The following is a 15903-nucleotide window of genomic DNA, read 5'->3' as shown; positions in this document are numbered from 1 at the left end:
CTTCTCTCTCCTCCCACACCTTAAATAAAGTCTTAAGAAATTACAAATTTGTAATTACAAATTACAATCCACATCTCCCCTACACCCCTCCCTCAATCCCTTTTACCTACCAAACTGGACAGACTATAGCTGGGTCTTAGGAGACACCCAAATGCCTCATGTTCTGCATCATGCTTGATGTATTATAGAACCTTGAACCCTAGAGGTTAGTTAGAAGAGAGCCAGGATTGTAGGAAAATATATCCTTTTTAAGAGTTCCAGTTAAGTCATTTTGATCATAGCGTATTAGGAAGCCAATCTAGTTTCCTTGGTAAACTTCTTATAGACCAGTCTGAAGGCAGAGTCAACAAAACATCTGAAATCAGTTTGTGAAATTTAAGTTGCTTCATGGGGTTGATATAGTTTGTTAATGGCACCCCTAGCCCATCTGGAAGAACATTCTAGTCAGATAGATGGACCTGGTCTGTGGCAGGGGAAGACCTGCTCGGGACCTCACCAAGATGGCACCACAAGGACCAGTTGGGCTTTCAGCCTCCCCCTTCTTGCGAGCCTCCTCCCAGGTGGTGGGCACTAGCCAGCCAATAGCAGGGAGTCCTCAACTTTGGGGAACAGTAATGTTCTTGTCGTTGTTTGGGTCTTTACTCTGAACGTGCCACGTTGCAAGTCCTTCTTTAACAAATTAAATACCATTTTACATTATTTTGATTTTCTATCTGGAGGTAAGTGGAGAAACCCTTGGATGTTACAAAACTGGGATTGATAGCAAGTAGGCAATGTGATGAATAGAGTTCTGAGTGAGGGACTCAACTTTAAGTCATTGTAAGAGGGTATGTGAGCATGTGTGGGGTGGGGGGGGAGGTGTTAGTGATATGAAGCCCCTTCATTAACCAGGGAACACTCAGACGATGATAGAGTGGGCGCATGCAGTCATCAGAGGTTTCTGGTGAGAGTGGGAAGTGGGTGCCCTAAATGCCATTGAAGATAGATGATTTATCTTGGTTCGCTCTCCTACTCTACTCTTTTTGCCTTCCATATGGACTAATAGTTAGCAGGTCCAAAGAAACAGTTTCACCTAGAAGACATGAAAGAAAGCTATAGGCTTCACCGCTCATCATATAACTTAATTTCTCTTTTCATTTTTAAATGATTTAGGGGAAACTTCAGATGTGGGTGGATGTTTTCCCCAAGAGTTTGGGACCACCAGGCCCTCCTTTCAACATCACCCCCCGGAAAGCCAAAAAGTAAGTAACCATGAGACCCTGCTCTATCGGACTGGGGTCTGGGTGCAAAATCACCTTCAAAATGTGCTCCTTTCAGGTACTACCTGCGTGTGATCATCTGGAATACCAAGGATGTTCTCCTGGATGAAAAAAGCATCACAGGAGAGGAAATGAGTGACATCTATGTCAAAGGGTAAGTTTAGCATGCTAGTTTGTCTCTGACAGACTCAAGGAATGAAACAGATGCTCTCCTTCATGAGTCATCATTATGAAAGGTGTCCATTCTAGGATCCTTGGTTATTTGAAGTTCTTCTATTCCATTAATGCAGTCTGCTCAGGAAACTCCAGCAGGACAAAGGGAGAGAGAACAGAAAGAGAAGAGGAATCTCTGTGGATCTTGTTTATGAGCAATCTAGTAAACTATAGGAACTGAAAAACAGTTCTACATTTCTCTTTTAAGAAAATGGGTTAAGTTTATTAAGCCGACTTATTATTTCCTTTTAGTCATTCTTTTAGTCAGCTCTTTAGTCATTCTTTTTAGTCAGTTCATTTTTATTCCTTTTTGATACCTTGAGTAACTAGCCCTAGAAACACAAGTAAGGCTTGTTAAATTTCACTTTGTATATATTTTACTACCAGCAGCTAAAGTCCATGGGAAAGAGGAAACATTAGCGTATTTCCAAAAAAATCATTGATTCTACCAGCATTTATGGGATGCCTGCATCTAACATGTGAAGTGTCATAGCTGTTCATGATTCTGTTACTCGTATCGTTCAATTCCAAATAGTCCATGTTGATGTTAGTTTCATGTTATGCCCTGGATCAAAGATGTTGAGTACAGAATGGCATAGATGATTAAAATGCCAGACTCTGGAGCCAAACTACCTGGATTGAAATCCTGGTACTTTTCCTACCAGCTGGGCAAGTTAGTAAACTCACTGTTTCCCATCGTAAAAGGCAGATAATGATAGAACCCACTGCTCTGGGATATTCAGAACATTGAGTTATTCAAAGCATTTAGGACAGTGTCTGGCAGATAGTAAACACTGGGTGTCTTAGGGTTCTCCAGAGAAACAGAACAAGTAGAGAGCAAGAGAGAGTGAGTGTGTGTGTGTATAGAGGGAGGAGGGGGAGGCAGAGAGAGGGATTTATAATTAGGAATTGGCGTACATGCTAATGGAGGCTAAGAAGTGATTCTGCCATCCGTAAGCTGGAGACCCAGCAAAGCCCGTGGTATAGTTCAGGATGAGTCCTTCCTCTGCCTTTTGCTCTCTTCAGGCCCTCAACAGATTGCACAAGGCCCACCCACACGGGGGAGGGAAATCTACTTCACCGAGTCCACCAGTTCAGATTCTACCTCATGCAGAAACACCCTCACAGACACACTCAGAATAACGTTTAGTCTGGGCACCCTGTGACCAGTCACACTGACACAAAAAATGAACTATCACACTGTGTAAGTGTTAGCTAGTATTACTACTATTCCACATAGACCAGGCTTGGTTCTTTGATATGTGAAAGATAAGATTTGTTGAAATTTAATGCATTCATAAAGTGATAACAAAGTTTCCCTTATGATCCCAAGTGGCCCTCAGTCAAAACTTTGTTGAAGACATAATTACTATCATTTGGGCTCACTGTAAACAAGGAATGTTTCATCAAGTTCTTCATTATTCTTTCTCATTTCAGAAACTTATTACCATTCCCCAAGGAAAACTAATCCTAGCTAATTATATATATGCAAATTTATTTGACTATCATAAGCATTACGTTTTCTCAAATCACGGAAACAAACTCAGGTAATACTGGACTGAGAGAAAACTCTTCTAATCAAAGAATAAAAGCACAACCAAAAGTACCATGTCCTATTTGCAATTCAAATCCAAATACTATATGTGAAAAGATGAATTATGTGTAAATAGCATGCCTAGCACCGTGCACATGTGGGTGTTACACACAAAGTTATACGCATATGCACACAAATACATGGAGTAGTTCAACTTGTTTTAAAGTAAAAAATGTGAAAAGATTCCTATTTAAAACTAAATGTGAGGGGCACCTAGGTGGCTCCGTCGGTTAAGCGTCCAACTTCGGCTCAGGTCATGATCTCACGGCCCGTGAGATCAAGCCTCGCGTGGGCCTCTGTGCTGACAGCTCCGAGCCTGGAGCCTGTTTCAGATTCTGTGTCTCTCTCTCTCTCTGACCCTCCCTCGTTCATGCTCTGTCTCTCTCTGTCTCAAAAATAAATAAGCGTTAAAAAAATTTTTTTAAAAAAACTAAATGTGAAAAGATTCAGGAAAAAAAAAAGAGCGGGAAGAGCTTCAGAGGGTAAGCGGTCTGGGGAAGGAAGACAGGAGCACTTTCAGGATGTTACCAGGAAGCGAAGCCATTGACATCCCAGCCAAAGAGTGTGGACTCTGTTCAGCAAGTTAATTTAAAACCTTAAAAGTGAAAAAGAGGAATCTTTCAACTCATCTAGCTAGTCAGTTAATTAACTAGCAAAAACTACAACTATTGTAGTTGAATGATATTAGTAATACCACTACTAATAATAGGATCTAATGTTAGCACGTGACCTTACGTGACCTTCTAGTCTCCATGGTCCTTTGAGGCAGAGTGACAGGCCTGGACTTTGGAGTCAGACCAACAAAGGCTTCATAATTCTTAATTAAGACTTAATTCTGTCTGTTGCTGGCCGTATGACCTTGTGGAAGTTATCTATTCTCTCTGAACCTCAGTTTCCTCATCTGTAAAAATGGAGATAGTTATGCAATTGTTGGGAAGAATAAAACAAGTCATGCTAATTAGTACTGGTTCACAGCAGATGATCCGTAACACAGTTAAGGATATCCCTCTTCCCGTTCTGGCCCTTCTAAGCCATGATCTTTCCTTCTGTCCCCATGTCGACCAAGTGAAGGGAGCACAGATTGTTAACCACATTTTACAGATGGGAGATGAAGCCCAGAAAGTGAAGTGGCAGATTTCATAGCCAGGCCTGCCTCCTACTGAGAATCTCTATCTGTGGGGTCCAGGCATCAGTATTTTTTAAAAACTGCACAGTCGATTCCACTGTGATTCTAGGTGCCATCAGCCTGCAGAACCATGCATTCTACCCCGTTACCAGGCTAACCTCCAGCATTCCCATGGTTCCTAAAACACACACCCTCCCAACAGCCGACAGATATGACAACAGTTTCCTCCCTCGTGTGTTCATTCATTCATTTATTCATTCATTCATTTATTCCTTCACTGGACCTACTACATGCCAGGCACAAGGCAAAGGAAACTTTTCCAATGTCAAAAGTTAAGATGTTAAATTGTTTATGGAAGTGAATTTTCGTAGATATGCAGATGGAAATAACTTGGCTTACGTCTCCCTTGCTAGTCTTGTTAATGTGATCATAGTGCATTTAAGAATAATAAAAAAAGGAAGCTGTAAGATTACTTGAGTCATGCCTGTTTTGTTTGCTTAAATGAAATATGGAAGAGGAAATGCTAAAATTTTGAACTAACTCATATTCATTAAGCCTATCAGCAGTGATGACAGACACTGATGAGTTATAGTTATAAAGACCAGCAGCATAGCCAGCAAGCCTCAGGGTTCCCAAAATAGAAGTTGTTGATATTTTCCAGAAAATGTCACCTTATCCCTGTTAACTGAAGTCTAAAGGGTTTCCTGCTTTTGGTTTTAGGGGAATTATATTTTATTTGGCTACAACCTGTGTTGGATGCAACAGAGCGCCTCCCCTTAATAAATCACCCCCAGCTCCGCAGATAACTGGAACCCGCCCAAGAAAAGTGCATTAATTTCTTCTGCCCTTCACTTCCTTAATCACTGCACAGTTTTGTGGCTAGATTACCTGTCAATCCCGTGAAGCTAAGTCTGTTTGCTTCTGCTTTTCAGCTGGATTCCTGGCAGTGAAGAAAACAAACAGAAAACAGATGTCCATTACAGGTCCTTGGATGGTGAAGGGAATTTTAACTGGAGATTTGTTTTCCCGTTTGACTACCTGCCAGCTGAACAACTCTGTATCATTGCTAAAAAAGTGAGTTCTGAAATAGGCACGTGGGAAGTGGGTGTCATGGACAGATACAGGGCATGTAGGAGCTGCTCAGCCCCTTAGGGGTCATGGGTCCGGCTCTCTCGTGATACAGATGGGGAACCTGGGACCCACAGAGGTGCAGATACTTGCCCAGGCTCACAAAGCTAGGACAGCTATTTGTGCAATTAGGAAGTATCCGGAACACAACTGTCCTTCCCTAACATGTTGGCAGCAGGGTGAAAGATCTAGTAAAGGGTAGATCCGGGGGTCTCGTATTAATATAGGCAACCACCTAAGTGTGTTTTTATATCACAGGGAGACTGATTTCTTCCCACGATAAACAGAACTGTTTGACTCGCTAACCAAACAGGTGAAATATTAAAGTAGGTGAAATTTAGGGGTGCCTGGGAGGCTCAGTCAGTTAAGCATCCGACTTCGGCTCAGGTCATGATCTCACAGTTCATGGGTTTGGGACCCGTGGAAGGCTCTGTGCTGACAGCTCAGAGCCTGGAGCCTGCTTCAGATTCTGTCTCCCTCTCTACCCCTCCCCCACTTACTCTCTGCTGTCTCTCTCAAAGTAAATAAACATTAAAAAAATTTTAAGTAGGTGAAATTTTCCTTTTACCTTCTGTATTAAAACTCAGCATCTGTTTTACCTCCCTCAGAAGCACTTCCCTGAGGGTTCAGGGCCCTCGTGGTTGATAAGACTCTAGTTACAGAACTCAACTCAAACTGGCTTATACCAAAAAAACTGATTTATTGGTTCACATTACTAAAACGTCCAGGGATGGCTGGCTTAGGAATGCCTGGATCCCAAGTTGAACTGATGTCTTTAGAAATTGTTCTCACTTTCTCCACCCCTCTCTCTCTGTCCTCTCCTGTGGCCCTCCTTCTCTGGTGGAGGCAAGATGGCTGCCAGCAGCCCCAGCCACCTCCTGCCCTCCCAGAAACCTCAGCAGAAAGAGAAGAACTAATCCCCAATGGCGCCAACCAGAGTTCTGGAATTGGGCCTCAGTGCCTCTGCCTGTTTGGGGTCACGTTCCCATCCCTGAACCAACCAACGTGGCCTGGGGATGCAGTGCTCTGACTGGTTCTGGGGTTAGGAATGGAGTTAGTTCTTCCCAAACTGCAGGACAGTCCCCAAGGAAAATCTGGATGCTTTTTTTTTTTTTCTCCAAAAAGGAGGCCTGAGGTCTGGGCAGGCAATAATAACAGATGTCTTTTATGGGTCCCCTGTCCCATTCCTGTCCCCCACATTCTATAAACTTTTCCTAGTTCTGCCTGCTCACCTTCTCTCCCCACACCTGATCAAAATGCATCTGTCCCATATAACCAGACCCATCCCTCTGCTGGCCCTGCTCAGTGCTGACACTGTGGGGAGCATTTTTCTGTGCCTAGTGAGAGAAATGCCTTCAAAGGGCACTGTCTAGAGACCTCCTGGTTCAACCAGATGTCAAATCCTGCACACTTCCAGATGGTGAGGCAGACTGGCGAGAAGGGGAGGGACTTAGGGTCAAGCAGGCCTTTCTTACTTACCCACGTCTACTGCTGGACCCCTCAGCGCCCTGAGTGTCACCTGGAGCCTGACCCCACACAGGACAGTCAGTGGGGCCAGGACGAGCTTCCTAGCCCCTCAGAGCCAGGCCCCCTGAGCCCTGCAAAGGGCAACATTCATGGAATGTCATCTGAAAAACAAGAAACAATCCAACCATCTTTCTTCGAATGCATGAATCACTGGGGGATTCCCATTACGTAGGTGTGATTAGGCTGTGGAGGTGTTATTGTGGTTGGCTAATACTGTTTGGGCAGAGGCAGAGACCAGAGGTGAGAACTTAGAGGACCCTTACCCAGTCCTCCCTCCACCCAGCTTTAGAACGAGGAATCCGGGGGTCTTGGTTGACCGCAGCGTGTAACAAACAGCAGTATTGTCAAAAGCCAAAAATGTCAGGACATTTTAAACCTACACTGAGAAAAGGGAGAAAGCCGGGTCCCAGTCTCCTCACCATCATGTGAAATGATGTGCTCAGATACCCACATGGGGTGGGAAGAAGGTCACTGAGCAAATGTGACACCCCAGTGGGTGATATTGTGGGCTGGCTTCGGACAGCCTGGCTGTTAGTCCGAGCTGGCCATAGTGGTCTCGGGGTGGGGAAGCAGAAATAATCACTCCCCAAACCCCAGGAATGGCAGCAGGAAGTCACGCTGATAGGAACATGGCAGGCAGGAAACCTTCTGTTTGGGGATTTCCTGGGGCAACCTTTTTGTCACCCAGCTGGTGGCCTTGAGACTTCTGGGAGAGACCGGCTGCCCTCCATACCATGGGGTAGAGGGGTGAGGGCAAGGGAAAGGGGTGTTAGAGGTGGGATGCAAAGGAGAGAAAAAAGCCCCATGCCCTGATGCTGGGGTCTCAAGGGGCCCAAAGGGAAGGTTTCAGAGTTCAGTGGTGTCATTTGGTTTTTCTGTTTATCTTGTCATTTTAGGAGCATTTCTGGAGTATTGACCAAACTGAATTTCGGGTCCCACCCAGGCTGATCATTCAGATATGGGATAATGACAAGTTTTCTCTGGATGACTATTTGGGTAGGACTTACATTTGGATACTTTTCTCTAAGAAATTTTACTTTGATTTAGTGAAATCAATTAAAATTTAGAATCAATTATTCAAATCTCCAATACTGTGGGTAATTAAGGGTTGGGGCACACTCACTGCCTGGATGTCCCCTGGGTGGTGTGGGCTGCCTGTCTTCTGTCCCAGGTCCTCCAAGAATTTCGTGCAGTGAACGTCACCCTTTTCTGCAGGCCCCATCTACTCTCAAGGGCCCCTAAGGAGGCTCTTGCACCAGTTCCTGTCTTGCCATGAAGACACAAATCCTGTCTTCACAAGGGGATCCCACACCCCTCCCTCCACGTCCAAACTACCCACTCTACCTCCTCAGCACCTTGGAATTGGCTCCCTCCTCCATGCTGCTCTCCAAGATTACTGAGGTTCCCTAATGTCATCAGCCATTGTTCCTTCCCCCAGGTCCATCCTCCTCTGTGGTTAAAGGCACTTACTAAACAATCCCCCCACCACCACCCCCAGTACATGTGTTCCCTTTCTTGGCACACATGCCCCCCACCCCCACCCCCAGTACATAATGCTCTTCTGATTTCTACTTTCCCAGGCCCAGGTTTCTGCCTGGTTGGCCAGCTCTGTTTTCTCCTCCCCCTCTTTAAATACAGTCTTTTGCCTTCCCTGGGGTTCTCTGGCCCTTCCCCCAAACAATTTACACTCCCCACTGAGTTGAAGGTAAAGCTTCAGTGTTCACCTGTCAGCAAGGTATGACTCCTAAACCAGCACAAGGAGCCTGACCACTCACAGTGCCTCTGTTCAGGGCAGCTTGAGACCACTATGAGCAAATTTCAAATGTTTAATTATTTTGAGCTTGTAGAAGAGCTCAGTTTATGTTTGTGTCTTTGAGAAATAAACCGTGTCAACCTCTGTGAGATGCAGAGTGGTGGGTAGACATTTCTCTACCACTTTCCATCCTATCTGGAAAGAATTTTAAATGTCCACCAGGATCCCTTTCTCTAACTCACCCATCACCTGCTCAAGATCATTGTGTGCCTCTCCTCCGACAAGAACATCATGTTCACTTGTGAACAACGGCTGATCCGTGGAAGCTTATGTGGATTTAATTGTTTCCTTGGCTAGGTTTCCTGGAACTTGATTTGCACCACACCATCATTCCAGCAAAATCATCAGAGAAATGCAATTTGGACATGGTTCCAGACCTCAAAGCCATGAACCCCCTTAAAGCAAAAACTGCCTCACTGTTTGAGCAGAAGTCCATGAAGGGATGGTGGCCATGCTTTGCGGATAAAGATGGCTCCCGTGTGATGGCTGTATGAGTATTTCCCAGTTCGGGGTCATTTATTTCTTTCATCATTCAGGCTTTGCCCTCTATCAATCAACTTACTCCAGATAAAGAAGTGTTACATTGATGGGGCTTTAAGCTACAGGAATGGTTTGTACTGGGATTACAAGAGAAGGTGGTAGATGCCGTGAGTGTATGTTTGGGGTTGCGTGGAAAGTGGGGGGATTGGAATGGTAGAAAGCTGAGAGCCCAAGTGGTTGCACCATATTTCTTTAGGACCCTCCTTCCCTGAGAAGGCTAATTTATCCAGAGTTCCAGTACAATTCAGTGCAGGAAAGGGCACTTCAAACTCAAACTCTTGTTTAAAAAAAAGTAAATTTTAAAAAGGTGGAAGAAGCAGGGAGCCCTGACATCCACTGAACAAGAAGGCCGTAACTTACAATTTGGAGAATTCAAGATAGATTGTGGTAGAGAAGCAGAAGTCTGGGTTACCATGCCATGTCACCAAAAACTACCTATTTCATCATGTATTATTGTCATTCTTGTAACAGCTAACATTTTAGATCACTGATGATGAGCCAGACAACATGCTAAGTGACTGCTTTATGCTCAAATCTTGTTTTTAAAAATAACTTTGAGGTATAATTTACATAAAATCAACCACACCCATTTAGAGTGCACAATTCCATGTGTTTTGACTGATATAGACACTTAAGAAGCCACCACCAGAATCAAGGATCCAGAACATTCCCACTGGTCCAGAAGTTTCTTTGTGCCCTTTGCAGCCTACTATCCCCTCCACCCCTGGCCCAGGAAACCACTTATCTGTTTTCTACAGAGTAATTTACACAGAATCTCATTTCGTTCTAGACATTATCTCCAAATTGTAGATTTAAAAAACAGGCTTGGATATAATATTATAGGTCAACTATACTTCAGTTAAAATTTTTTAAAAGTTTTCTTTATCAAACAAAAGAATAAAAAATATTGCTGAACTAAGTAAAACAAAAACAAAAGCCCCCAAAACGGGCTTGGAGAGATGTAGCAACTTGCTGCGGGCAGACACCTCATTTTGTCCGACTCATTAGCATAGGAGTCATTTGGCTCCACCCCCTAACCAAGCGCCGGGGTTGGGGGTTCTTAGGCTGCCGTGACCAAGTGGGCGTTCTGGGGTCCTAGAAAGCCCATTACGAGCCTGGCCATAAAAGTGGGCAACTTTCTAGACGTCTTTCGGCTTCAGTGTCCTTGGGTGCACATGAAGGAAATAGCAGTACCTGCTGTATAGGGTTGCTGTGAGCCTTACATGAGCTCATCCACGTAGAAGGCTTAAACAGCATCCAGTGCATCACTTAGGAACCCGTATAAACACGAAGGCAGCATTCATTCGTTCACTCATTCATTCATATATTCAGCTAGTGTGCATCGAGTACCCATGAAGTGTCAGCCCTGCTCCAAGCAGTGGGGCTACCATGGTTAAGCAGGAAGCATGCAGACTCTCTGGGAGCCTACAGTTAATGCTCAAGAAGTATCAGATATTGGTATCAGCAGTATTTAGGTTAATCTGGGTCCAAATACATTTACGAAGGGTAGTGTGTGAGAAGGCAAGGAGATGGCTATGAGAGAGTTAGATGACGGGGTACAGAGAATGAAAAGCAGGGGCTGGGGGGAGGGAAAGCAATTTTTCCTCTCAGTTTCCCACAAGGAGTCGGTTCAGAAACACATGGAAGAGGAAATGCGATGAAATCTCTTGAGGAAAATTTAAGGCAATCTAAGGATTGTTTTACAAGAATAAAAATCATTGCTCAGGGAATACTCCTTGGGTTGAAGTGAAAATATTTGTGAAACGTGATGTCATGTGTTTAACCTGTTCTGCTTTACTGAAGGGGAAAGTGGAGATGACGTTGGAAATCCTCAATGAGAAGGAGGCAGACGAGAGGCCAGCCGGGAAGGGACGGGATGAACCCAACATGAACCCCAAGCTGGACCCACCAAAGTGAGAGGCCCTCTTTGTTCTTCACAACGTCTGATCCCCAAACACCTGCAGTCTGAAAAGCCCCCCTTCCAATGCGCTTAATGGACTGGATTCACTGTTGTCTTAATTTTGTACTTAATGGGGGTGGGGGATGGAAGAGCCTGGTGACCTGGCTTCATTTTAACCCTTGTCCCTTCCCACAAAACCAAAGTGCAGAGTACCTTCAGCATCTTAGGAGGCTATAAAATGTTAAAGAATCTTTCTCAGCCAACTAAGGGGAATAATATCTTTTCTTGACTTTATAAATGTTATTAATTATTCTCTAAACTGTGTTAGGTTCTGAGGGAAAATTCCTGTCCCACCTGAACTGGGTAGGTAAAACCATGTCTTTGCAATGCAGCCGGCCAGAAACCTCCTTCCTGTGGTTCACCAACCCGTGTAAGACCATGAAGTTCATCGTGTGGCGCCGATTTAAGTGGGTCATCATCGGCCTGCTGATCCTGCTGATCCTGCTGCTCTTCGTGGCCGTGCTCCTGTACTCCTTACCGGTGCGAGTCCTTGGGCTCTCGTCTTGGCGTTTTGTGTGTGAATCACAGTCTGTCATCTAACTTGGGTCTGGCCTTGGTTGCTCTTCAGCAGACTGACCTACTTCGTGGTTGTGGTGTCGCAGCCCTTCAACATGTGGAAATTTTGCAGTAATGCGTGTTGTGATAAGCATGACATTCTTAGGGTTTCATAATTACAGGCAGAACTTCCTGGTTGGAAGAAAAAACTTTTGGTTTCAAGAATTCTAGGAGAAACCCCTCAGACCGTTAGCAGTATGTACCAGGACAATAGCCAGCATTTCTGACTGATCTTCCTGCCTTCACACTTCCTTGGTCCAAACCATCCTGTAGGCTAACTCCTTATCCTAGCATTCACAGATTCCCCCCAGTATGGGCTCATTGTAGGTCTACACTAATCTTGAACTTCACTCAAACTAGCTAGTTCCCCCAACCCCCAGCAGGTATTGCCCTTACCTGACAGGATACCTTTGCCAATGCTATTCGCTTGCCTGTGTCGTGTCTATCGAAACTTTCTTATTTGTTCTTTAAGGCCTGCATCACATAACCTGTCCCTTAAGTTTTCCTTAACCACCTCAGTCATAAATGGGAGTCTAAATGGGAGGTTTGCCAGTGTGCCCAGAAGTAGTACCTCCATTCTTTCATTCAAGGAATTTATTGAACATCTACTATAGGCTGGGAATTGGGATGTCGAGATGACCAAGGCATGATTTCTGCCCATGAGCAGTTCATGGCCTGAGGACAAGCAGACATAGGAACAAGTCAATTACTATGAAAGGCAAGCTATTATGGACTATGAACAGATTATCATAGGACCTCATTGCTGAGGATGGTTTCACCAAGGAGGGGGCATTTAAGCCCATTTTGCCAAGTGGAGAAGGGATAGTCCAGGCATTTAAAGACCCTTACTTCGATTCATATTAGTAATAATACACCAGTTTTTGTGTAGGGTGGCATAGTCGCAACCCCAACAGCAGAGATTTTAAGTCTCTATTTTTTCCCAGTATAATACCTTCTGTTTGTTAATGCACACACACTATTTTCTAGTTATAAGTAGTCCAATCTGTCTTGACCATTTAAAAAAAACTCCTCAGTTATTTTTACTGATTTAGATTTTATTGACTTAAACAAGTGGTTCCCAACTGGGGGCAATTTTGCCCTCAGGAGGATGTTTGGCAATGTCTGGAGGCATTTTGGTTGTCACACCTAGGGGTGCCCGCGTGCCCCTGGCATCAGGCAGACAGAGGCCAGGAAAGCTGCACATCTTGCGATGCACAGGACAGTCCCCAGCAATAAAGAATCACGGAGTTCTAAATGTTGGTAGTGCCAATGTTGAGAAGCCCTGACTTAAAATATATACATTTTTTAACATTTTTGTTTCCTTTTCAGAACTATTTGTCAATGAAGATTGTGAGGCCAAATGCATAATGAAAGCAAAGGCTTCTTTTCAAGTCATCCAGCAATGAGGGAATCCTGTCTCTGTTACGGACCAAAACCAAGAGTGATTTTGTGTCTGAGACAACATCACCGTGACTTGTCACATTACTTCACCGAGGCCATCAGTTCCCGGAGGGTCTAGGTCCTGGAAAGTCAGGCCAACAAGCAACATTTTTATTTTCTTATCTTGTGAAGTATTAAAAAGTTTTAACCATGTTTTTCAGGATATTTTTCAAGGTGGCTGGTTCCATTTAAAAAAGCATCATTTTTACGTGTCCTTAATTTTATAATTCAATTTTTAGAAACTGCTGAAATCAAAGTGGAAAAATTTCTGCACCTTAACTTCATATGCTTATTTGTAATCAACAAAAAGGACTCTGCGTTATAAAATATTTAGCATAGCTAGAGTAATTCTTATTTATGCCTGCAGCCATTGTTACGATATTTTATACGGATGAATGTCATGAGACTCTATTCAACCCCTGTGATGGACTCAAATAAAAACATTTCACCTTTGACACATAGCTGTTTATTGTAGCTGTGGGCTGAGTTGGGAAGGACACAGTTTCCAGTCCTCTGGGTCTCAGCAGATGGAAGGCCACAGCATCCCACTTGCCTGTAAACCTTTTATATATGTGTGCTGCCAAATCCTAGCCAGTGGGCCAAACTGAGGCTAATATAATAAATCACAAAAGCTAACAGTTATCAGAAGTACTCACTCTGGGGGCGCCTCGGTGGCTTAGTCGGTTACGTGTCCGACTTTGGCATGTCATGATCTCACGGTTCGTGAGTTCGAGCCCCGCGTCGGGCTCTGTGCTGACAGCTCGGAGCCTGGAGACTGCTTCGGATTCTGTGTCTCCCTCTCTCTCTGCTCCTCCCTTGCTCATGCTCTGTCTCTATTGCCCTCAAAAATAGATAAAACATAAAAAAATATTTTAAATTAAAAAAAGAAGTCCTCACTCTGTGCACAGCATTGTTTCACATGCTTTATGTTTATTAACTCATTTAATCCTCCAGATAATCTATAAAGGTAGATAACATCAACTCCATTTTACAGTGGAAGAAATTGAGGCACAAAGGTTAAGTACTTTGCCTAAGGCCACACTAACAATCAATGGTAGAGCTGGAATTGGAACCCAGGCAGTCTGGGTTTCTTTTCTTCTTCACTTCTCTTAACCACAACATGATACCACCGTGGGAAGGCTATCAAGGGGAGCACAGGGCTGAATGGTCAGGTGATGAATGACAGTAGCGACCCAGTGTGGCCCCATGCCAACACCAAACACAGCGTGCCTTCTAGAACATTGTCCTGATAATATTTGAGACCACAGTGACATCGTCAGATAGTTCTATTCGAAACACAGAGCCAAGGGGAGCAAGAAATGGTACAATAATGGTGATGCTTTTGCACATTTAGACAACATTATACCACAGTGGTGACTATCTTAACATTATTGCCGAGTTGTTTCATATTTTGAGCATTTTATGTTCTCAGAATTTTAACATTCTAGTGTGCTCAATACATAAAATGGCTGACAGAGCACTAACTAAATCAGAATGTTCACCCTTCCCCCAGGCGCCTTGTATTCTGTCCCTTGAGTCTGGCGATGGTATCTCCCCCCCGAAACGCCTCCACCCACCTGCACTGGTGGAGCTGTGCCCACCCTTGAAGTTCTTGTTCAAATGCCACTTACTTCTTACGCCTCCTAGGCCTCAAAGTGATCCTTCAATATCAGATGCAAACATATTAGTACAACCTTCCTGGAGATATGTTTAAAAGCCTTAAAAATGTTTGTGCCCTTTGACCCGGTAATTTCACTCCTGAGTATTAACTCCAAGGAAATAATGAGAAAGACAGCCAAAGGTTCATGTACAAAAATGGCACATCACAGTGGGCTTTCTAATGGCACAAATCAGAAACCTAAATGCCCAACTATAGGGGAATGGTTGAATATATGGTGCAATCCCTATATTGGTGCACAAATGAAAACATATCAACTTTTAAAATTTTGTTACTGACATAGGAAAATGCTGATATGTGAGAAACAAAAAAAAATCATAATACAAATATAAAATAAGCCCCCAAATACATGTGTGTCTATAAGGAGAGGCATCAAAATATTAGCAGTATAAGGAGTTTACGCGAGATTTAGATTTGGGCATATTTAAGTCATTTATAAAAGTAAATCAACATTGGAGGTTCATAACAATTTTTTTACCTAAAACTAAGGGATCAAGCTTTGACAAATATTGCCGTACTTTGTTTCACCTTATAGCTCTATAGGTGTGGCTCGTTTTCACAACCAACTGTAAGCTCCTTTAGGACAGAGGGTGCCATGAAGCAGCAGGCCTGGATTTGTATCCTTGGTCATGCCTCAGACTCCTCTGCAACCTGGGAACAATAGTGCCTGCCTCACTGGATTAAGGTGAGGGCTAAATGAAATCCTGTGTGTCAAGTACCTTTACAATATCTGAGGCCTGGTAGGCACTCGATGCACGGACGTTCGGTATTACATCAGATGGGTAAAAATCTGATGTTCTAGTCCCAAAAGCAGATAAAAGCCGACTGTTTTCCTTCTAAGACTCACCAAATAGGAGAAAAGCAAGATCTAAGACTATCTGCTACCTCCTCAAGGCCGAGAAAGAAGGAAGTAGGGGTCTCAAGGTTGGGAGGTAGGAAAACAAGTCAGCTCTCACCAATTCGGGTGGTTTTGTAGAAGTGTTGTGTGGGTGATGGCAGGGACACCTGCGTTCTTCCAGTGGTTTCTGCTCCCATCTGGCTACCAATGGGCCCTCCCTGTTATGGGGTTG

General features: G+C 43.9%; 1 protein-coding gene and 1 long non-coding RNA gene across 2 annotated transcripts in view; one reads left to right on the top strand and one right to left on the bottom strand.

Moving 5' to 3' along the window:
* Positions 1 to 13610, top strand: part of MYOF (myoferlin) — a 162239-nt gene extending 148629 nt beyond the window's left edge. Inside the window, 8 exon segments of the mRNA XM_007080098.3 lie at positions 1153 to 1241; positions 1318 to 1413; positions 5125 to 5266; positions 7744 to 7843; positions 8958 to 9148; positions 11004 to 11113; positions 11493 to 11640; positions 13045 to 13610. Coding sequence (XP_007080160.2) covers positions 1153 to 1241; positions 1318 to 1413; positions 5125 to 5266; positions 7744 to 7843; positions 8958 to 9148; positions 11004 to 11113; positions 11493 to 11640; positions 13045 to 13083 — 915 coding nt within the window. The 3' untranslated portion in view covers positions 13084 to 13610.
* LOC122232121 lies at positions 5081 to 13846 on the bottom strand. Its single transcript, XR_006209481.1, has 4 exons — positions 13812 to 13846; positions 11455 to 11847; positions 6800 to 6948; positions 5081 to 5132 (listed from the first exon to the last, which is right to left on the bottom strand). It is a non-coding gene; the product is annotated as an uncharacterized LOC122232121 (long non-coding RNA).
* Between the last annotated feature and the right edge of the window lie 2057 nt (positions 13847 to 15903).

The sequence above is a fragment of the Panthera tigris genome, chromosome D2, assembly GCF_018350195.1.
Source record: "Panthera tigris isolate Pti1 chromosome D2, P.tigris_Pti1_mat1.1, whole genome shotgun sequence".
In the NCBI taxonomy this organism is placed as follows: Eukaryota; Metazoa; Chordata; class Mammalia; order Carnivora; family Felidae; genus Panthera; species Panthera tigris.
The sequence above is the reverse complement of the archived record's forward strand: the minus strand, read 5'-3'. Positions and strand labels throughout refer to the sequence as shown.